The sequence below is a fragment of the Convolutriloba macropyga genome, chromosome 8, assembly GCF_964194025.1.
Source record: "Convolutriloba macropyga chromosome 8, txConMacr16.3, whole genome shotgun sequence".
In the NCBI taxonomy this organism is placed as follows: Eukaryota; Metazoa; Xenacoelomorpha; order Acoela; family Convolutidae; genus Convolutriloba; species Convolutriloba macropyga.
In genome coordinates this window covers 26,882,798-26,906,948 of record NC_134475.1, presented here as the reverse complement: position 1 = coordinate 26,906,948, position 24,151 = coordinate 26,882,798, and the positions used below count along the sequence as shown (strand labels likewise).

General features: G+C 35.1%; 2 protein-coding genes across 2 annotated transcripts in view; both read right to left on the bottom strand.

Annotated features, from left to right (window-relative positions):
• LOC142344645 (DNA-directed RNA polymerase I subunit RPA1-like) overlaps positions 1–23,658 on the bottom strand; it is a 97,594-nt gene extending 73,936 nt beyond the window's left edge. Inside the window, exons 1-7 of the mRNA XM_075396460.1 lie at positions 23,252–23,658; positions 14,801–14,954; positions 14,182–14,348; positions 4,785–4,913; positions 4,125–4,270; positions 3,680–3,805; positions 3,192–3,346 (exon numbers count right to left, since the gene is read on the bottom strand). Coding sequence (XP_075252575.1) covers positions 3,192–3,346; positions 3,680–3,805; positions 4,125–4,270; positions 4,785–4,913; positions 14,182–14,348; positions 14,801–14,954; positions 23,252–23,356 — 982 coding nt within the window. The 5' untranslated portion in view covers positions 23,357–23,658. The remainder of the gene's footprint in view (positions 1–3,191; positions 3,347–3,679; positions 3,806–4,124; positions 4,271–4,784; positions 4,914–14,181; positions 14,349–14,800; positions 14,955–23,251) is intronic.
• LOC142345006 (DNA-directed RNA polymerase I subunit RPA1-like) overlaps positions 23,561–24,151 on the bottom strand; it is a 4,872-nt gene continuing 4,281 nt past the window's right edge. Inside the window, exon 6 of the mRNA XM_075397089.1 lies at positions 23,561–23,583. Within this exon, the coding sequence (XP_075253204.1) occupies positions 23,561–23,583 (23 nt within the window). The remainder of the gene's footprint in view (positions 23,584–24,151) is intronic.

Here is a 24,151-nt window from a genome sequence, read left to right as displayed (position 1 = left end):
AAAAACACCTTTAAGTGCGATTTATTTTGATGTCATTTTGTAATTGAACATACTCCTGTCTCTCAGTGAGAGGCTACAGGGTATAGTATCAATACCAATAAGCATTATAGATAGTAACTAAAACTTATGAGAACGAAGTTCAAGTACCGGGCATCTAAAAATGGGCTTTATGGAATTATCCCGTTTCTATTTCTGACTTTGATTTTTTAAAACTGACTTTCTTCATTTTGAATTGCTTTGCTGAGCAGCTGTTGTTTAAGAGGACTTTGAGCAGAATGACAGAAGAGTGAAACTAGCCTAGAGAAGTCAAAAAGATTTCATGCAAAATGTCGAAAAAGCAGCAAAATTGCCCATACTACTCATGACTCGCAGAAAATTGCCCATACTAATGACTAAAACGACTACAACAACTAATTTGAAAGGTGAACCTCCACAATTGCCACAAAAAATTTGAGGAAGAATAGAAACGGTATTCAAAACTTGCTTAATATGCTAAGAAACTTATCTAAGATTAAAAAATAGAAAAACTGCAAAAAAAAAATAAAAATGATTTAAAATTTCTCAATTTTTCTGTCAAATTTCCTAAGAAAAAAATATATACCAAAAAAACTTTAGCCAATTGGTATCTGAATATTCCTTAAGTAACAAGCTTCTATTCACATCCCACTTAAAGCATTAAAACAAAAAAACAGGCGAAAAAATCTTCAAATTTCGTCTAAAAACTATTGAAGCAAGCCTATAAATAATACAATATCATAATCAAACCTCATAACCATCAACTGCTTTTAAAAGCCGCACGTGAACAAAAAAATTTCGCTAGCTTAGAGAAAATTTTTTCACCCATCAATTTCTCGCTCTCTCAAAAACAGCGGTATGAACAGAAACCACTCTCTTTTCGGTCTGCTCTTCACTTTTGTTCAGCACCAAAAACATAACCGGCAGATTGCCGGAAAATAGCCGCGATAGACGCTTGTGGCCATCCATGAACTAAAACAACCAAAGAAATAAGAGATAGATCGACCACCAGTCCTTTAATAGACCACTAGGGATAGATTCGGACTGTCAATTTTATGACACATACGGTCTATAAGGAAAGTGCTGGGAGAGCTTTTTCAAAATTGATATTCGCAATCAAAAACTCAAAACTAATACTCAAGAATTAGGGCGTAAGTTTGGCACTACTTAGATGCACTATTGATCTTTAACTAAAATGTTCATAAAATTTAAAGTTCCATAAGTGAGTTCAGAAGTCATTTTTTATTGAGGTAAGTCACGCAATTGGCCTAAAAGCAGAAATGACGTCACGAACACAAATTTTAACTGCAAAGCAATAGGAGTTAGTGAAAAAGTAAATTCCAAGAAGTTAATTCCAAGAAGTCAGGTCGTAAGAATCATCGATGGAGACGATGAATTAAAAAAAAAACCACGATGTCCCCAATAATAGCCGCTATCGCTTCGCGGCTATTAATCACTCAATTTTTTTCACGCGTTTCATTTCCCGCTTCAAAAATCGCTCCAATAAATTGATTTAAAAAAAGGACTTCAATACTCCTCTTCGAGTCGTAAAAATAGGAGCGCTATAATAGCCGACTGAGATGAGGGCGGCTATTAATAATTGCTCGAAACTTCGTCGAGATCAATTAATAGGCGTTCACATTAGTAATTTAATTCTCCTTAGCAGTTTCGGTTGATCGCGAACAGAAAGATGAGCAGGGCTCTTAGAGAACTGCTCGGCGGCTTAAAGTCGTTGGGCTTTAACACTTTATCCCGTTTTTCGAGCCAAAAAGTAACGAAATTTGTAGGTTAGAGAAAAATCGGTAATATGAAAAACCACAAAAAAAGGCCCGAGAGGACTCATATAGTTGATACAACATTCGTTTGAGGGCAATTAATTAAGCGGCCATTTGAAGTTCAGATAACTAGGGACTTGAACATTTGTCGCTCAATATGAAACATACCCGGCAGATTGCCGGAAAATAGCCGCCGTTGATTCCAATAAGCAAGATTGGGATTGAAATAACAGAAGATATTGAAAAAAAAAAGATTTTTGTACAAAAACATTTTTTAAGTCCGATTTATTTTGATGGCATTTCGTAGTTGAACATACTTCTGTTTCTTAGAGAGAGGCTACAGGGGCTACAATCAAAAACAATAAGCATTAGAGATGGTAAATAAGACTTATAGGAACGACGTTCAAATAGCGGGCATCTAAAATTGGGCTTTATGGGTTTATCCCGTTTCTATTTCTGACATCCATTTTTGTACTAACTCTGTTCATTTTGAATTGCTTTGCTGAGCAACTGATGTTCAAAATCACTTTTAGCAGAATGAGAGAAGAGAGAAACTAGCCTAGAGAAGTCAAAAAGATTTCACGAAAAGGCGGCAAAATGAGGTAAAGCGAAACATTTTTTTATTCGACGAAGTAAAAAAACATAGCAGGACAAGTCCTGACGTACAATTCAAAGAATTTTCATTGACTAAACAGAAAAACCAGACCTAGAATGGACTAAGAGTGAATTGAGAAAACCATTTTTAAAAAATTCTGATAAAAAAATTAAAAAAACAGAAAATCAATGTGAAAATGCCGCATGTGAACAAAAAAAACCACTAACGAGAAATGAAAATTTAGTTCACACAAAAAACTAGGCCTAGAATGAGCTTTGAATGGATTGGGAAAACCATTTAGAAAAAAATCCGATCCAAAAAATCGAAGAAACAGTAAAAATCAGAGTGAAATTGCCGCATGTGAACAAAAACCACTACCGAGAAACCAAATTTTTGTTCAAACACCATTTTCTCACTCTACTTTAAAATTAGAGCGAAAAAAATTCACGCCGCAAAACCACTCGCTTTTTCGCTCCATTTCCTGTTTCGGCGTGACCAAAATCACTACTCCAATTTGACTTCAAAAATCATGAAAATGTGTGAACAGATTATAAAAAAAAAGAAGACAGCGCCCCAATACAATTCAAATTCTTTGAATTGTAAAAAAATAGGAGCGCTATAATAGCCGGCTGAGAAGATGAGGGCGGCTATTAAACACACAGACAAATTTTATTATCCACTGACTCCATGAGAGGCGAGTTGAGAAGTTGAATTAAAGCTTTATCGACTAGCAGATCTGTACTTTGTTTCCAACTAAAAACGAATTTAAAGAGCTGAAATGTTTTAAGTTCACATGGATGTTTAACCGAGAGGCGATCCGTCCTTCGGTGTAAGGTAGAAGTTGGCAGCATTCATCAGCTGGTAGCCCTCACTCCTCGCGTTGAAGCTCTGTGGGAAATGCATGTTCACTTCATCACCGTCAAAATCCGCATTGTACGCTTTACATGCGCTGTAGTGCAAACTAAAACGCAATTAGAAGAAGGCTGAACGTTATCTTTCGAAAAGTATCCATTCTAACGGTTTGAATCTGTTAGAACAATATTCTCTTTCATTAACATTCTTATTATGACTGTACAATTCTTTGGCACTTGCCATAAATTCAGATAGCTTCCGAGCTGCACCGTTTTACATAGCAGAAAAATCAATCACCATCAGACTAAGTAAAATTTGAGACCTTACAAACAAGGAATGCTGCAAACACGCAAAAAAAAACTAAAATAATTATTGAAAATCCATATGCAGAATTTCTTAATATGCTATAGATCGCGAGCTTTACCTCAACATACAGACATACCGTATTGTCTTTTCGTATCTAAGTACTCTGACAATGTGTGCCTGGATAGATGGCTTGTGCAGAGTTGGCTGTCGATTGAGTAGCACCACGTCTCCGTCCTCTACATGACGATAAAGAGTCTTCGGGCTGAAAAAAGGGGTATAAGTGACAACTGTAGACAGCTGTAAATTGGGATCGGAAGTTCATTCTTAACGTCCGTTTGATTCCTTGTCAAATGATAATTTTTATTGAAAAATAGTAATACTTTACATGCAAAATCAACACCCAAATTTTGTTCAGAAAATGATTTTTTTAAATGTATGGCTCTATTTTCCATTCATTATTTTTGACAAGAAAGTTACACTCTACTCAAATAGGCAAATTTCGTATCATACAAACAGTTGCTTGAATTTGAGACAACCCTTTAAAGTAGTCATGGATTAAGATTTAACTGACAGGAACTGACCTGCTGGTCTCATTGAAGAGACCCTGAATCACTATCTCTCTAGCCTTTGGGTCAGTTCGGCTGAGGAAAGTCATATTTCCGAAGTGGTCAACCAAGAAATTAGCACCAGGGTAGGTCGACGGTCCATTCCGAATAAGCTTTTTCACCTAGAAAGGAGCTAAGAGTTGTTTAATAATGTTTAAACGTGAACATTAAAAAACCAATTACAAATATTGCTCTCCTTTCGTCGCTGAGCAAACAAACAACGTTGAAGATAAAATTATCAGTTTGCTGTTATTCAAAGTTCGTCCAGAATTCAATTGAGATTTAATAGCAGTCAAAATAAACTACGAGGCAAATTAATAAAATTACGAAGATTTTCTGTCTCCTCAATCCTTCTAGTTAGTTTTTTTTTAATTTAGTAATTATAACTGCTATTGATTCATATTTTCATCGATACTTACTTCAACCAAAGCTTATATGAAATTGTGTCTTAAACACAAATACTCTGGCACCTAACTTGGAGTTATCATACTGCAGAGAAGCACGAGTTTCAGCCTCAGTCTCTATCGCATTTGAGAAAATACGTTCAGGGGAAAACGAAGCTCACTCTCAGTTTACAAAGATACAGCCGTAGAAAATTTTGTAGTTCCTCACAGGATGAACTATTGAAATCATTACCCTTTGCATGTTGAGGCGTGAAATTGGCTCAGGGAAACTCAATTTGTTGGCAAGCTCAAACGGCACACCCACTTCATTAGTTGCCAGCATTGGATCAGGAGTGATGACACTTCTAGCACCAAAATTCACCTGCAAAAATAATTTCAATTTGATATATTCAAGTACACGAGAGGGGTTGCTCAGGGGGCTGTTGGCCAGATGAAAAACGATCAGACGAAAATTCGGTAAAATTCAAAAAAGACTAGCAGACTAAAATATTCGCTACAAACTCCATTTTAGAGCGATCAAATAGCGCCATCGGTTTAACCATCTTTATAAAGTTTAAGAAATAGAAAAAGAAAACATAAATCGAATAGCTTCGGATGAAATCCTCTCGAAGGACTGGCGACGATGCAAACGACTTTGAAGGGGGCACAGGCTATCAGAAAATTTTATGGTTCAAAACATTGGACAGGGGAGGGATTCAAACCTGCTACATCTCAGTGAGAGACCTCCATAAACCTTTACGATACAAGAGCTATGTACGTTCAAGTCTCAAAATCAGTTTTCTTTCAGCATAATTCTGCCAATGCGCGCAATTAATTTAAATCACTCAAAAAAATTACAAGTCCAACGTGAAAAAGTTACTTAAGAAATGAAAGGGAAATAATCTCAAGTAAAAAACCCGCACTAGTTAACAATAATTGATTCGAATTTCATTCGAGAGCAACTAAAAAGGTACAAATTAACTGGCTTTTTCAAGAGTCGAACAGTGTTCTGATAGTGGTCTGCTTGTTAGGTTACCTAAATATCCTAATTTCGGCTTCTAAATAAGAGGCTAATAAGCTTAAGCCTGATAGCAAAAAACTGAGAGCATAGATTCAAAATGCATTTAGTAGATACAGAGAGCGAGGCAAGTCAGAAAATCAATCCAAGTCGTGACCTACGTAAAACGAGGAACGTGATCAAAAGGTAAAACGAACTAAATAAAGATGGAAGGACAAGTACTGCATTAAAATCCCCAAAAAATTAACTAATTCCTAACAATTTACATTTTTACAGCAACATGACAGCCAGAAAAACCCATGACCCTATGTGCGCAAAAATGAACAGAAAATCTTTAGAATAAAGAAAACCGTACAGAAAACAATTATTAAAATTTCAATTTCCAAGATGTGTTTAATCAATAAACATAACCGACTAAACGTCGGAAGAATTGCTCTCGAATGACTAGTGGGAGCTCTAATCAATTGCAGCCTGCTTCAGTCGGGAGGGGGAGCTTAAATGGGACTAAGAAGTTCAAAAGTGGGATTCAAATAACCACATTAGAGGTCAACATATACCACTATTAAAATTTGGCAAATTTAATTGTGGCAAATTTAAAAGTTTTATTTTATCAAAATAAAAATGGCACCAGTTTCGGCGCACTTTTCATTTGACTTTTAGTATTAAATTGCCACCAATTGAGTTCAGCTGCTTGAAATTGTGATTGAGAGAGAAATTTAGATCACGCGAAACGCAAAAAGTCAAGGGCGTAAAATTCACTCGAAAAGTCAAAATTGTCAAGCGAAAATTTTGCATAAATAAGACACACACGTTTACAATAATTGCTATGAACTTCGTTCAAGAGCAATTAAAAATTACTTAATGAATATAATGACTCCACGTATCCTAAAAAAGAGTACGCAACAATGAGCAAAACAATCTTATGGGAATCAATGGCCGACTAAGCAAAAAAAAGGCAAAAAATGGCAAAAATCAGAACATCTTGGAAAGGTCAGCGTCAGCAAAGCAAGCGAACCTCATCAATACCACCGACAAAGCTTTAGCAAAAGCGCATAATTAGCTTTTACGAGTTATAAAATGAATTTACGAGACTAATAAGACAAAAAAAAATTGCAAGACTAAAAAACAAATATTTTTAAAAGGAAGTGTCAGAATCATTAAAAAAACTACTGCTATGACTCAAGCGACAAATTGTACTTACTTAATTGCTTTCATTATTAGCAGCCGAAAGTTACAGAAAGTAATAGATATGGAAACAATTATTCCGAGTAACTATATCCTTATTAGCAACCGGTGAGACCTGTTATTAATGAGACTAAGTGATAACACAGCAATAAGTACAGCAAATATTGAATACAAGCAAAACAAAAAATAACTAAAACTTTGAAAACGAACAGCGTATAAATAGGAAAACAAAGTGAAAAGTAAATCACACAAGCAAGTAACTCAATTAAAATAATCCCTACTGTCAACCAATGGACCTTTCCCTATAAAGATTAAAGGATAAAAAAACAAACTTCACTGATCATTTTTGAGAACTAGTAGTTTTAAGTCATGAAAACTGATAGCCATGCCCTTGCCTGCTACTAACCGTTATTGGCCCCGTTGATACACATCCGGATTAAAAACAGAAAAATAACAGACTGATATTGACAGAATTTTTCAAGTGTCGAAAATGTTAACCTGGTGTGCAATTTCACTTACATTCCAAAAAATAACTGATACAGCTTCTAAAGTAAATGCTATTGAGCTAATTAAAAAAGACAGCTAGCAAACGCTCTAATGAACTTCGATAACTTAATCCACTATGACTTAATGATCACGCTTTATCCAGTTTCAATTGATTTTGTTTATGACCTGGACCGTATTCACTGCATTGCGTAACTTATTGAGTGAAAGAATTTGAAATCCATTCAGTTGAGACAGTGAGTGAGCTAAGTCAAGAGTCAGATGCGAAATTTGCTACTTATGTAAAACTGAAAAAGCAAACGAAAGGAAAAGCGGCTATTAAAATTCGCTAAAATTTGATGCCAACAAATACTTTGTCAAAGTCATCAACGAGCATTAACTACCCATTGCTGAATTTTAGAAGATGTAAATAGGCGCAATTAGAACAACTGTATCACATGAATAGCACTTACAGAAAACACCAAAACAGAAGTCAAATATTTTGCTCTTAAGTCAGACGCAGAAAACTAACTCGTCAGTTTGAAGACAAAAAATGGTTTTGATCCAATATGAGACCTTATTCATCGTTTAATTTTACCTCTTTTTATAGGATCGCACCTCTAGGATCAAAAACATTTTTCTCTTCAAACTGACATTAATGAATTTCTCGGCAGAATTCCTGTTCATTTCTAAAATTGGTTTAACTGTACTTCTGGAGCTTGTATAGTAAACAGAGAAAGAGCAGCAAGTCTACTCAAAAAGGCTACAAAAAACTTCGCTATTTTTTTTCAGAAAACATTTTTTTTCGGGTTCTGAAAGTTAGCGTAAGTCACTTATGGTCAAAACTAATCACGTGAAAGTGAGAAATGACGTCACGCGCGCAAAAACCGTTCGTGAGAGAAAAAGCATACAGAAAATTTGACTTTTTAGCGCTGATGTGGGAAAAACTGCAAAAACAAAGAGCGTCAGACAACGGAACAAAAAACATAATAGGACAAATCCTCGCACAATTCAAAGATTTTTCATTGACTAAACAAAAGCCTATACCTAGAATGGACAATAGATGGATTGGGAAAACCACTTCGAAAGAATCTGATCTAAAAATTAAACATAGACCGTTTGACGTCGGGCGAATTTCTCAAAACGACCGTCAAGCGGTTGGCTTCGGCAGTAACTGCCCTTCACACTCCGAATTTGTCTCCTCAAAACGTTTCTCTGAATCGCATACTTATAGACTAGTAAGGCGTACGACTCTAAGCGAGCTGCGTAGCCACTTAATACCCTTTGAGTGCTACCTATTTATCCCGTTATAAGTCAAAAGTCAAATTAGTCAGACGAAAAACTAATGACGCGACAAATCGTTTAAAAATGACTACAGGACTAATAAAATTGCTACTAACCTTGTTTGAGCAATTAAACGCTTGTGTTGTGCCAGGAATAAAACCTCTCTGATTTAAAACTTGTCCGAAGCAAAAGACGAAGTAAAATAACATGGCAGGACAAGTCCTGACCAACAATTCAAAGACTTTTCATAGACTAAAAAAAGAAACAACCTAATATAGACTATCCATGGATTAGAAAAATCATTTAGAAAATCCGACAATGAAAACCAAAAAACAAAAAAAAATCAGTCAAATTGCAGCCTGTGAAATTAAGCAAAACCGAGAACGCCGCGAATTTTCGTTAAGACGCCATTTTCGCACAACATTTATATTCGAAAAATCCACATCACAAAAGCTCGCGCTCTACACTTTCTGTTTCGGCGTGACCAAAAGCATTTCTCCAAAGTATTTTCAAAATGATGAAAATGTGTGAAGGGACCTTAAAGAAAGTCAAAAGAAATCTGCAAAAGACTCAAAGTAAGAATTGACCATCCTCATTGACATTATAAATATCCTAAACAATTTTATTATATTTTTAAAAAGAACAGGGAAAACAACGAGAAAACTGGCAAAACTAATATAACCTCTGATAGGATTTACTTTCAGTTACGACTCCGAAACAACCATTGGCAAACATAGCTGGCAGATTGCCAGAAAATAGCCGCAATAGCTTTGTAGATCTGCAGTCTCAAAAAATAGTTAAAAAAAACAGTCAAAAGAGAGAGTAAGAATTGACCAACCTCATTGACTTTATGAATATCCTAAACAATATTATATTTTTAAGAACAGGGAAAATAACGAGAAAACTGACAAAAACCAATATAACGTCTGATAAAATTTACTTTCAGTTGCGACTCCAAAACAACCCTTGGCAAACATAGCTGGCAGTTTGGCAGAAAATAGCCGCAATAAATTTGTAGATCTGCAGTCTCAAAAAATAGTAGAAGCAACAGACCAAAAAAAACTTCTAAGTAGTGAGATGTTATATTTTGATTAAGAATATGTTTAATTTATTGCCGCTTTTGTTATCTGCTCTCAAATTAATTTCATTTGGAGTGACACACTCACTTGACCTTATCTCCTAGAATTAAACTTGAAAAAAAGTCAAATTCAAAGTGAGAAAGTCATTTTTGAGAGTGAGGTAAGTCAAGTGTGACCAAAAACTTAATCACGCAAATGAACAAAAAAACTCGCTCCACTAAGAGCAAAAAATGACGTCACGTACGCAATTCAGTTGAAATTGCATGAAAGAATGAACAAAAAGCAGATTGTGACGTCATATGGTCGTAACAAAAATCATGACGAAATAAAAACATAGAACAAGTCCTGACGTACAATTCAAAGAATTTTCATTGACTAAACAGAAACTAGACCTAGAACGGACTATGCATGAATTGGAAAAACCACTGAGAAAAAAATCCGATCCAAAATATCGAAAAAACAGTAAAGATCAAAGTGAAATTGCCGCATGTGAACTAAAAACCACTAGCGAGAAAGCGAATTTTTGTTCAAACACAGATTTCTCTCTTAAAGACTTAAAAATAAAAGCGAAAAAATTTCACGCCGCAAAATCACTCGCTTTTTCGCTCCGCTTCCTGTTTCGGCAAGCCCAAAAGCACTACTCCAATTTGACTTCAAAAATCATGAAGATGTGTGAACAGATATTTAAAAAAAGACAGCGCCCCAAAACAATTCAAATTTGAATTGTAAAAAAAACCAAGAGAAGGCCACTAATAGCTATTGATAACTACTAAAATCGGCAAAACAAGTAGTTCGCAGCTAAAAACTCAATTTGCCAGAAAACCAACAAGATAGATGCATATAGAGAAGACCGAAGAAAGGAAATGAAGTACAAAATTGAAAATAAAATTTCGTAAAAAACATTCTACAAAATGCCAAAGCGCAATTTCTCAAACATTAATTTTAGAAGCATGTGCATTACATCTTCTGGTGTATCAATCACCCAACCAATAATTGACGTAAAAGTATGAAAAATTAGAAAATGCAAAGAACAAATCCAAAAAATAGAAACTATAATTTAATTGAGTGATTAGTGTCATGTCTAACTTTCAAGTGTCACTTCATAATAGCAACGCCTATAGAATAGCGTTTTATAAAGAATTGACCAAGAAAAACAGCAGCGAGAAGCAAACAATCAGAAGAAAAAAACAGAAAACTTAAAGACAGAAAAACAAAAATCAGCAAATATTTGTTCAAATTTACTCCCTCCAACAAAACAACTAAAAATGGCAAGGGATTGCAAAAAAACTTAAACAAGGCAAAATAGTAAAAACAACTTAAAATTGAATCTAAAAGTGTACTATTTGCTTCATGTGGTCAAAAATGCTTCAGATGGTCTATAATATGTAAATAGTTGAGTGAAACGCCTTAGACAGAAAAATTAGAGTTGAAAACTGATTGAAAAAAGTCGTGATAAACAAAATTTTGCTCGCTTAGCAAAATAGTCTTCAGACCTACTTTTCTCGCATGATCTCAAAAAAGGACATGAGCAGAAAACTACTCTCGTTTCTCTTCAATTCGTTCAACCGTTTGACATAAACATCTAGTTTTCATATGCGGCATTGACATTTAAATCCTGTTTTAAATACACTCCAAGAAATTATCGAACAAAAAAAGACGCTCCACAAATCCTCCTCTTCAAGTCGCAAAGAGACAGTGCCCCAATGCAATTCAAACTCTTTGAATTGAAAAAAGCACGAACACCGCAATATAGTTACGCTCAGCTTACAGCTTCGCAGCTATAAACATAGCCGGCAGAATGCCAAAAAATAGCCACAATAGATTCGTAGATCGGCAGTCTAAAAAAACAGTAAAAAAGACAGACCAAAAAATTCGTCTTTTCATTGAAGGCTGCTCTGTTATAATTTGATTAAAAATATGTATAAGTTATTGCTGCCTCTATTAGTTGATCTCAAATAACCTTCATTTAGAGTGACACACACCCATTTGACCTTATCTCTTTGAATTAAAGTAAATAAAAGTCAATTTCGAAGTGAGGACGTCATTTTTGAGAGTGAGGTAAGTCAAGTGTGACCAAAATTTTAATCACGCGCATTAACAGAAAAACTCGCTCCACTAAGAGCGAAAAATGACGTCACACATGCAATTCAGTTGAAATTGCTTGAACGAATGAACAAAAAGTGGCTGTGACGTCATATGGTCGTAACAAAAATCATGACGACGAAATAAAAGACATAGCCGGAAGAATTCCGGAAACGACTCGAAGTAGAAAAACTGACCTTATGCATAATCCACATAACTATTTGACAAAAACCGATACACAACCTGATAATTTTCAACTTTAGTGGCAGCTCCAGAAAAAAAACTATTGGAAAAGGAACATGTTAAACAGATAGTTTGATACAGTAAACTGTTACAGATATTCATCAAAATATTAACAGTTGACAGACAACCCGAACAAAATGGGGTCATAAAAAGAAACTCGAAAGGGAAAGGAGATGACGGACAAAACCGTCGAGTAAAATTCTCTAAAAAAACTCTTTGCAAACGCTAAATGCAATTTCCGAAACATCAATTTGAGAAAAAGTTAATAAAAATCTCTCGTACATTAGTCATCCAACCAAAACATCAGTCATCCAACCAAAACAGAAGTAAAAATACAACAATTAAAATAAGAAGGGCAAAAAACAAAATAATTAGAATTGTTTAATTTAGTGAAGTGATAGTGCCCAGTTTAGCTGTAACAATTCTTCCAACCATTATTCGTGTAACAATTTCTACAACTTTGTCTGCCAGATAGGTCACTCATCCAAAACGCGGGAGAGAAAAATTAATTGACTGTTGGAAACCGCTAAGAACAAACTGAAAAATTTTTCAAGATGTATGTTTGAGAAAATTAACATGACCAGATTCCAAGTGTCAGTCCATAGTCGCCATACCAAAAAAATAACTCTCAACTTAGAATTGACTGAGAAAAATTAGAGCAGGAAGCGTAGGGTAAGAAGAAAAATTCAAGAACCGTAAAAACAAAATTCGCAAAAATTTGCTCGAATTTAGCCAATTTTTCACAAAATTTAAACACTATCATACATAGTGAACGACCACAGAAATCACTACAACAACTAGTTGCAACCACACAACTCCTCAAAAGTTACAAACAAATTTAAGACAAATACAAAAAATGCTAGAAAAGCTTAAAATAGGCAAAATTGCAAAATTAGATGAAGACCGCATCTAAATGAGTAATATTTGTTTCAGATGGTCAAAAGTGCTTCCAAACACACTACTACTAATTAAAATCATTGTGAGAAACACCTTTGATTGAAACGTTGGAATTAAAACCAAAACTATTTTGAAAAAGACGAACTTGATCAAAAAATTTTGTTCTCTTAGCAATTTTTTTTCACAACTACTTTTCTCGCCTTTACGATATACAATGGTTTTCAACGATATGATTAAAAAATCAGTCTCTCTTCTGTGCTTTTCGATTAGTCCAGCCGTTTGACCTAAACACAGTTTTCACATGCGGCATTGAATTTTACATTCTGTTTTAAATACACTCCAAAAAAATATCGATACAAAATTAAGTACATATATCTATAAAGCAATAATAGTTCAAAAACAGTACGCCGCAGCCATGCTTCTGTTGAAATAAAAACATGAAAAAAGGTTACAGAGGATCGCTAAATTAAATACTTTGCAAAAAATTGTCAAAATATTATAATTATATATAAAAATATATTAAAATTTTAATTAAGAAACAAATTTCCCTTGAATTTCAAAGATTAGACGTCAAAAAATTCAACAAAAAAAATCAACAGAAAAAAAAACAAATCAGTTATTAATAAAAAAGAAATAAAACCACTGGCTTTGCACAGAAATACTTTTCTTCTAAGTAAAACCAAAAAACAAAATGGATAAAAAATGCAAAAAAATGTTAGTATGTGTACAGTATGATAAAACAAAACAGAAATCACGCTCAAAAGAGTTGTTCAATGCACGAATTGCCAATCAAACGTTGCCATATACATTGAATTTTCAGAAAAAAAGTCCGCTCGAAGATCCAAACAGGAAGAAAATAACGAAAAAAAAATCCAAAAAATAACTTTAAAATTGAGAAATATGAGCCCATTTTACACTTGAATATTATCAGGCTCTGCAAAACTTTGTGGCATCAATTTCATAAAGTTATAAATTAATGCATCATCAATCAAAAACAATTTCTACAAAAAAAAACCAAATTACAAGTAAAGAAAATTGAGCCAAATGGACGAAAAAACAGCTAAAAACGGTTATCTATATGCGCCGTTCTCTCAAGAACATTTTTCAAAGTCAAAAAGTCATTCACTGAACGCAGCGCATGATCAAAAAACTTCTCTCGCTTAGCGAAAATCTGTTCACCGTGACAGCTTTTCTTACTTTCGCTTTTAGGTCAAAATGCCGTTCGAACAAGACTACTTCCTGTCAAAAAAAGACCGAGAGAAAACCAATACTCCTCTTCGAATCGTAAAAAAACCAAGAGAAGGCCAATAATAGCCCCAGCTATCGCTGTGCGGCTATTAATAATAACCTGTTCAGGTGAACCTGGCCAATCGACTCACCCGTTTGCCCATCATGTTCATACGGAAGACGCCCTCCTTTTTCTCTATCATCTGTTTGACACCCTTGACCCTTTCAAACACCGGTGCTCTCTGTGAGTCCACCAAGTTATTCACAGTTCTCTGCAACTCAAGCCACGCAGATTGAAACTTGTCATCTAATGTCTTGCCTAAAAACAGTTGAGCTTCGTAGGTGTTACAAAAACAGCACAGCGTTCTTATTCTGACTCGGAATAGAACATTAAAAATAATAAATTGTTCTGAAGTATGTATATAAAACAGTTAACTAGTTTACATACACACCTGAAAGGAGATCAAAAGGCTTTTACGCCTAGTCGGGTGATGCCTTTGGGAAGCAGTGTATTATTGCTCGAGAAATTAACAGCAAAAAGTAGAGTTATAGAGTTTTTATCTTACAACATTCTAGTTAAGAACTGTTATGGAGGATACCAAAAACCATGTCTATGTACCACAGGGACAAAAAAGCTTAACATTACTACAACGGATAAAATTAGCATATTCGCCGGTTGAGAAGATGACGGCGGCTATTAAACTATCAGGCAGCTCATTAAAATCATTTTAATGGCAATTATTTGAGTAACCTGCAACAAAACCTTCTTACCTTTGCACATGTTAAGCATTTGCTTTTCATCTGTTCTGAGGGAGCTCGCAGAGTTCACAAGACTCTTGACTTCCCTCTCTTCTTCCTCGTCGCCCTCATCTTCCAAGCCCAACATTTTGACAAACAGTAGCATCACTTTCCTCGCTTTCAAAATCTGAAGTAAAAGAGAATCAGATCTTAGAAGACCGCTGAGATCAGATCTTGTTTGCGCATCGTAACGAAAAAAAAAGAAACATAACCGACTAACGTCGGGCGAATTGCTCTCAAACGACCGGCGAGCGGTTGGCTTTGCCAGTAGCTAGCCATGGTTTAGTGAGCCTAGCTTTAGCTTGATTTGACTCTGCAACTTTTAGTTTTCTAGCTTTGTTAGTGAATAAACCAAATAAAAAAACTGATTTAAAAAAATTGCAAAATTTTGCAAAACTAAAAATAAAAGCTTCCCGATTTCGCAGTGAAAATGTTCCGAACTATTTTTTGTCCTGGAGGTATGTCAAGTAACCCATCTGCAAGACGAAAAACTTCGTTGGCCACTAATGATCGTTAAACTCAAAGGACCAAATTATTCAAAAAATTCGAAAACAATAGCAAAAAATCTTGCTAAAATACAAGATATTTTAATCTTCAAAACCAATTCATTGTCTCAAGATACTATCCAGTATCCCTATTCTCAGCTTTAAATAGTCTCATTGGCTCATGAAGATCCATAAACTCGGAACATGATAACAATTTTCCTAAAATTTGAAAATTAAATTTTATCAAAAAAGTGCTAAGAGCTGGAGTCTTTAAAACATTGATGACCATTCAATTAATTATAGAAACTATGCAACAGCTTATCAAGCTTATCAGCAAGCCTTGAGGAGGTCCCTATACCCTGGTGCCAGAAAAAATGATTACAAATTCAAAAGGATTCAAAAATTTGAAAAAAAAATATTTATAAGATGGCTGATATTAAAATCTTGAAAAACATTTCATTACACATAGAAGCTATGCGGTAACCTATAATAAAACCCTAGAGGAAATTATGTGGCTTGAGGCTGGAGAAACCTAAAAACTGACAAAAATTTTAAAAAAAACTTGAAAAATGCAAGTTTTATCAAAAAAATTGATAAAATTTGTCATATTAAAAAATTGAAAGCTATTCCGTGGCCAATGAAATTTTTTCAATAACTTATTATCAAACCCTTAAGGACGTTTTCTGGTCTCATCCGGACAAACGCGGATAATAAAGAATAAATGTCTAAAAAAATGAAGAAATTTGAACGTTTTGTCAAAAATTTTAAAATTTGTGATGTTAAAATGTTTAAACCATTCCACTACCACTAAAAACTATGCAGTAAACTATTATAATTTATAATAAGTAAACTTATTATACCCTAGAGAGGGTTCCTTGACATCTAGGGCTGAAAATACTCAAAAAATGACAAATTGTCAAAAAGCTTTAAAAAAATTGTGAAAATCAATATAAAATTGCGAGTTTTTAGCGATCAGTTGTTCGTCAGTAGCCACGGGGGCGGGGGATGGGGGGATGAGTGGTGCACACGGGGGGCTCATGGGGAGGGAGGGGGCATCATTGGGGGTCAACAGTGGGGGTGTCTTCAACCTCTAAGAACCGCCCTTCACACCATAAGTATAAGTCTCCAAAACAGTTTTAGCTGAAACAGAGCTAAAAGGCTCTAAGAACACTTAATGCCCACTGGGCGCTAACTAATTGTCCAGTTTTTTAGGACGAAAAGTCAAAAGCGGCAGACAAAAAATCAGTCAAGCGAAAAATCGCATTAAAAAAAGACCGAAAGGACTAATAACATAACCGACTAACGTCGGGCGAATTGCACTCAAACGACCGGCGAGCGGTTGGCTTCGTCAGTAGCTAGCCACGGGGTGGGGGGGGGGGGGGTGCACCGGGGGCTGCTGCGGATGGGGGCAACACTGGATTGGGGGACAACAGCGCGGTGGGGGTGGAGGCAATAGTGATAGTGGGGGTGGGGGGTCAACAGGGGGGGGGGGGGGGGTGTCAACCTCTAAGAACCGCCCTTCACACCTTAAGTATAAGTATAAGTCTCCAAAAGAGTTTGAACTGAAACAGCTGAAAGGCTCTAAGAGCACTTAATGCCCGCCGGGCGCTACCTGTTTATCCCGTTTTTGACGACGAAAAGTCAAAAGCGTCAGATGAAAAATCGCTCAAGCGAAAAATCGCATAAAAAGACCGACAGGACTAATATAATTGCTACAAACTTCGTTTGAGAGCAATTAAAAACACCATTTTATAGCCCTCAGGATCTAGTTTTGATTTAAATAAAAAATTATCCTAAATTTGAAAAAAAGAACAATTTAAAATTTCGAAAAAATTGAAAAAGAAAAAACAACGCGGGGGTGATAGAAAACAGAAGAAATTGAGGGTTAGAGTTTATGGATGGCCTGGTTGAAAAATTAAAACAAAAGATCTTCTTTTCGAGAGTGTTGGCGTTTCCGTAAATTATAAAACTTGAAAGTTCATTGAGTGTGAAATTGCCCATATAAAAACCAAAAGTTTTTTTCAAAAGATGAAAGAGTTTTCTTTCCATTTTCATTTCAGAGAAAATTAAAAAATATTCTAAATCTGAAAAGAACTCAAAAAGGTGAAAAATCCAAAACCTGAAGCTTAATGATCAATTTTTCTCAAAGCTAGCAAATAGGAACCTATAAGAACAGCCTTAAACGTTCCCTTAGAATTTAGACACAAGTAGAGGCGGAGTGCTAAAACAGTATATCTTTAAAAACTAGAAAAATTACATAATATTTGCCACAAATTGCTCTGTGTTTTCAATGTTTAAAAACAGAATTATGTTCATTAAGTCTAACCGGAAACAAACTAGCGAGATTTTAGAAAACTAATTGGCCCATTATGGTCAAGAAACATCAAAAAGATTAATTCTTGAAAAAAAAAATTATTTCAAATTTTAGTGTCAATTTTAAAATTGATACAACTTTATTAAGAAATCCATAACCAGTTTTTCCAAATAAAACAAAGAAGACTTAAATGACAGGTGACGAACCCTGGAAAAACATCAGTTGTCAAAAATCATATAAAACTTGCAATTTGTTCTTTTAAATGTTAGACAGAAATACAGCCAGAGTGCAAAAACTCAGAAATCAAAATTTAAAAAAACTTCTTATTATTTGTTACATTATTTGTTACTGTCCGAAAACTTCCGAAGTTTTTTAGAATAGAGATTTAAACAGTTTTCGTTTCTGTCTGCCGGAAGAAGACGCCATACTTTCTGGTTCAAAGAGCAAAAGTTATTTTCTTCATTGAATAAAATTTGCCTTGGGATACTCCCAACGGTTTTTCTAATAGATATTGATGATTGTTTTTGCAACTTTGAGTGGTATGTTCGAACATACTGTGCTATGCACAGACGCGCACGAGCCATAGTATAACCGTTAGCTTGAAAACTTGATGTACTAAGTCTCAATGCCCAACCTCTGTACAATGACTTTGAGCGTACTCAAGGCATTGCGTAAATTTAAAGAATGAATTCTGGATCCCAATCAATATTCACTATAGTTAAGTCGGATATCGCAAAAAAAAGTTTAAAATCAGTAAATGTCTCATTGATAAAAAATAAAACTAGAGTTTGAAATGACTGCAAATTGTGCTTAAAACTAATTAGAAAAACATAGCCAGCAAATCGCCGGAAAATAGCCAACGTTGACCCACCTGACGCATATTGGGATTGAAACAAAAAGAAAACATAGCTGGCAGATTGCCAGAAAATAGCCGCAATAGATTCGTAGATCGGCAGTCTAAAAAAACAGTAAGAGACAGACCAAAAAAATTCGTCTTTTCATTGAAGGCTGATCTGTTATATTTTGATTAAAATAAGGTATAAGTTATTGCTGCCTCTATTAGCTGCTCTCGATTAACCTTCATTTAGAGTGACAACCATTTGACCTTATGTCTTTGAATTAAAATAAATAAAAGTCAATTTCAAAGTGAGGAAGTCATTTTTGAGTGAGATAAGTCAAGTGTGACCAAAACTTTAATCACGCGAAGGAACAAATAAACTTGCTCCACTAAGAGCGGAAAATGACGTCACGCATGCAATTCAGCTGAAATTGCATGAACGAATGAACAAAAAGTGGCTGTGACGTCATATGGTAGTAACAAAAATCTTGACAACGAAATAAAAAAAACCAACAGAAGGCCAATAATAGCCCCAGCTATCGCTGTGCGGCTATAAAAAAAGCAATTGACAGATTTTTTTAAAGTATCAATTTTTTATTTGGTGTTCAAAGTCTGCATATTCGGTTAGATTCTAAAATTACACTTAAATTAAGCTTTTAAACTGAACGCTAATAAGCATACCACTAATGCCAGCTAGCAAAAGTTTTAATGATCTTTGCTGACCTAATGAACTATGACTTAATGACCGGGCTTTATATGCTTATCCTGTTTCTTTATCTTTTGATTTTGGTCTTTTGACATTGACTGTATTCACTACATCGCATAATTCATTGAGTGGAAGAAATTAATATCCATTCAGTTAAAACAGTGAGTGAAGCACGTCAAAGTCAAGAGTTAAAATCCTGACTTGGGTAAAAGGAAAAAAGTGATCAAAAGGTAAAGCGAATTTTAAAAGGAGAGCGCCTAAATAATAGCCACTGAGAGGCTGACGGCAGCAATTACAAAATTTTAATTTTTCAAACAATTTTTTCAAACCACGAAATTAGACCTCATCAGCAGTTGTGGTGAACAGTATGCTTAGAGACCAGTAGATCTCTAAGAGCATTAAAGAGAGACTTAATGCCCTCAGTCTTCGCCATTTCATCCCATTTTTGATGACGCAAAGACAAAAGACTTAGATAAAAACCAGATCAAGCAAAAAATTGCATATAAAAGACAAAAGGACCTAAATACTTGCTTGATGGCAATTAAAATAGCTTGAGAGCCATAAATTGAGAGCAATTAAAAGCCAAAGAAAGCACGCACTGACTGTGGGTGGTCAAACTTTTTGATTGAGAACCGCCCTTCAACATGAAACTGTCCCCTCGAAACAGTTTCTCTGAATTACATACTTAGAGAATAGCAAGACGTATGGCTCTAAGAGAGCTGCCCAGTCACTTAATGCCCTCCGTTCTTTACCTGTTGATCCGTTTTCGAGGACCAAAAGTTGAAACGATCAGACAAAAAATTGTTCGAGCAAAAACAAATTTTAAAGGAAAATAGGACACGTAATTGCTACAAACTTCGTTTGAGAGCAATTAAAAATTCGCTTGGTGGAAGGAAATAATAATTCACACAAAATCAGTCGAAAGACATCAAAAACTAAAATTTGCATAATATGTTCTCAGTATCATAAAAAAATGGTCGAAACAAAACTTTGACGAAACAACTAAATAACACAGAGCGACATGCTTTCAAAAAACTTCTGAGGACTTGGCTTTGTTTGTAGCTAGATTAAGCTTAGAGGCTTGTCTCATTTGGTCATGTGAAGCAGCACGAAAAGTGGCGCGGGGCATCCAAACCACATAGCGTCTTTTTCCACGGTGAATTAACTCCACTACAGAATAGGTCAGCTATCCTAGAGACTAGCAACACTCCTACAGCTCAACTCTGGTGAGCGACTTACTGCATTTGGACTTCAACAGTTTCTCCCTACAAAAACCAAATGTTCTTCAAACGATAACTCTGTCGTAAGAAATATAACATAAAAGACCAATAGGACTTAGATAAATGCTGCAAAACTTTGTTTGTTTTGTTTGAGAGCAATTAGTTAACTTTCAAATATCAAACAGGACAATAGTGCTGCTACTCTGACCTTACTGGAAATGAATTTTTTGAACGAAAGCGACATATTTCATTCATGAATAACCCAGAAATTAGTACCATGGGAATTTATGAAACCAAGCTCGCCAATTAAAACCCAGATAATGCCCAGAAATTGAGCCCAGAAAAACAGCAACAATAGTAAGCAAAAAAGTGATAAAATATTATTTAACATAGCTGGCAATAGCTGTCTTTTCATTGAAGGCTGATATGTTAAATTTTGATTAAAAATCTGTTTAAGTTATTGCTGCCTCTATTAGCTGCTCTCAAACCTTCATTTAAAGTGACACACGCCCATTTGACCTTATTTCTTTGAATTAAAATAAATTAAAGTCAATTTCAAAGTGAGGAAGTCATTTTTGAGAGTGAGGTAAGTCAAGTGTGACCAAAAATTTAATCACGCGAATGAACAACAAAACTCGCTCCACTAAGAGCGAAAAATGAAGTCACACACGCACTTCAGTTGAAATTGCATGAACGATCGAACAAAAAGCAGATTTGAAGTGGTTGTGACGTCATATGGTCGTAACAAAAATCGCGACACGAAATAAAAAATCATAGCAGGACAAGTCCTGACGTACAATTCAAAGAATTTTCATTGACTAAACAGAAAAACTAGACCTAGAAAGGACAATGAGTGAATTGAGAAAACCATTTTTAAAAAATCAGATCAAAAAATAAGAAAAAGAACAAAAAAACAATGTCAAAATGCCGCACGTGAACAAAAAAAACCACTAGCGAGAAATGAAAATTTAATTCAAACAAAAAACTAGGCCCAGAATGAGCTGTGAATGGATTGGGAAAACGATTTAGAAAAAAATCCGATCCAAAAAATTGAACAAACAGTAAAAATCAAAGTGAAATTGCCGCATGTGAACAAAAAACCACTAGCGAGAAAGCGAATTTTTTGTTCAAACACCGTTTTCTCACTCTACTTTAAATTTAGAGCGAACAAATTTCACGCCGCAACACCACTCGCTTCTTCGCTCCACTTCCTGTTTCGGCGTGACCAAAATCACTACTCCAATTTGACTTCAAAAATCATGAAAATGTGTGAACAGATCTTAAAAAAAGACAGCGCCCCAATACAATTCAAATTCTTTAAATTTTAAAAACATTGCAGGACAAGTCCTGACGTACAATTCAAAGAATTTTCATTGACGAAACAAAAAACTAGACCTAGAACGGACCATGAATGGATTGGAAAAACTATTTCTAAAAAAATCAAAAAATTTTAAAAAAAAACAAAATCAATGTCAAAATGCCGCATGGTAACCAAAAAAAAAAACCACTAGCGAGAAATGTAAATTTGGTTCAAACAGAAAATAAGGAATAGAATGAACTATGAATGGATTGAGAAAACGCATTACAAAAAAGTCCGATCCAAAAAATCGATAAAACAGTAAACATTAAAGTGAAATTGCCGCATGTGAACAAAAAAACCACTAGAGAGAAAGCGAATTTTTGATCAAACACCGTTTTCTCACTCTACTTTAAATTAAGAGCAAAAAAATTTCACGCCGCAAAACCACTCCTTTTTCGCTCCACTTCCTGTTTAGGCGTGACCAAAATCAATACTCCAATTTGACTTCAAAAATCATGAAAATGTGTGAACTGATCTTAAAAACATAGCCGGAAGAATTCCGGAAACGACTCGAAGGAGAAAATTTGCCCATACACAAGTTTGACTACACAAGTAGAACAACTATTGTGAACCCTGAACCTCCACAAACGCCATAAAAAGTTTAATGAAGAATAGAAACGGCATTCAAAAACAAATTGAATAGAAAAATCTCGAAAAACTTAATGAGTTTTTTCCAATAGTACAATGAAACATAAAGCCGACTAAAATTCCTTTCCAATTAGGGCAATGGAAAGCTCGCAAGACAATGAGAAAGTCATAATAGGCTAAGAAACTTGTCTAAGACTAAGAAAAAAGAAAAACAGCAAAATAAAAATGGTTTAAAATTTCTCAATTCTTCTGTCAATTTTCCGAAGAAAAGAATGATTTACACCAATATAACTTTAATCAATAGGTAGCTGAATATTCCTTAAGTAACAAGCTTCCATTCAAATACCACTTAAAGCATTAATACAAAAAAACAGGCAAAAAATCATTAAATTTCTTCTAAAAATCAGCAAAACTGGTCAAAACCCTCCAAATTAGCATTAAACTCAGAATTAACTACTTGAAACCTTCAATTCCCATCAAAACAAGCCTAAAACTAATACAATATCATAATCAAACCTCATAACCATCAAAAGTTGCAAAAAATTTTGCCCGCTTAGAGAAAATTTTTTCACACATCAATTTCTCGCTCTCTCAAAAACAGCAGTATGAACAAAAACCACTCTCTTTTCGCTCCGCTCTTAACTTTTGTCCAACCCCAAAATCTCCAAATTTTTTCACGCGTTTCATTTCCCGCTTCAAAAAATCACTCCAATAAAATTGATTAAAAAAAGACTTCTCCAATACTCCTCTTCGAGTCGTAAAAAGACAGCGCCCCAATACAATTCAATTTCTTTGAATTGTAAAAAACCAAGAGAAGGCCACTAATAGCCCTAGCTATCGCTGTGCGGCTATTTAAAAAGTTCATGCGTCAAAATCACATAATAATCTTCACCGCCCACTAGATTAACCCTACCTGCCCATAGGTGAGTGTCTGAATGTGTTCACTTTTCCGTTTGTTCGTTACATTGAAAGGTCTGTGTTTGGGAGGGAACACAGGCAACACGTGCAGAAAGAACATCTCAGGGTCCGGAGGGTTCAAACTCTCAGGGTGGCCAAATACGTAGCTCAACAATTCACTGGAACAAATGAAAAGTAACGAAATTATATTTAGGTTTCACAGGAGCCTCATTACCTGTTTTGGGCGTGGGGTGGTGGATATTATATTTGGTAACCAAAACATGTACTTTCTCAACCTCGCGTGAGTTAACTAATTTGCGTTTTTCTATCGTCGATTGTGGTAGAGACCTATCAACATACAGCAATCACAAATAAAATTGATATATAATATAACAACGTCGTAAAAATACCAACCATAACTGAAGTGCAGTTTAAAGTTCTATCAGAAACGGAATATTTCTGGGAAGCCTCCGATTCATGTGAGTGACTTTTTTGATATCAGATGAATATTACCACACGATTGTTATCGCCACCGAGAAGTTATCAAACTCCGAGGCGAAGCCGAGGTGTTATGACAACTTCGAGGGCAATAACAACCGTATGGTAATTTTTTAATCAACACCTGTTGCGATCATGTTTGTTTTTTAGACTACAAATTTATCAGACCGTTTCCATCATCAGACTACGAGTTTATCACCACTCTTTTATCCCCACTGTTTACTTAGTAACAGTGGCAATAAAATAGTGTGATAAACTCGTAGTCTAATGCTGAAGTGTAATTACAGTATCGATCGGGCATTAAAATTTATTACAATGCCAGTTTAATTAACTGCTATTATCGCAAGAGGCGTTGATTTATGAATATTACCACACGGTTGTTATCGCCACCGAGAAGTTATCAAACTCCGAGGCGAAG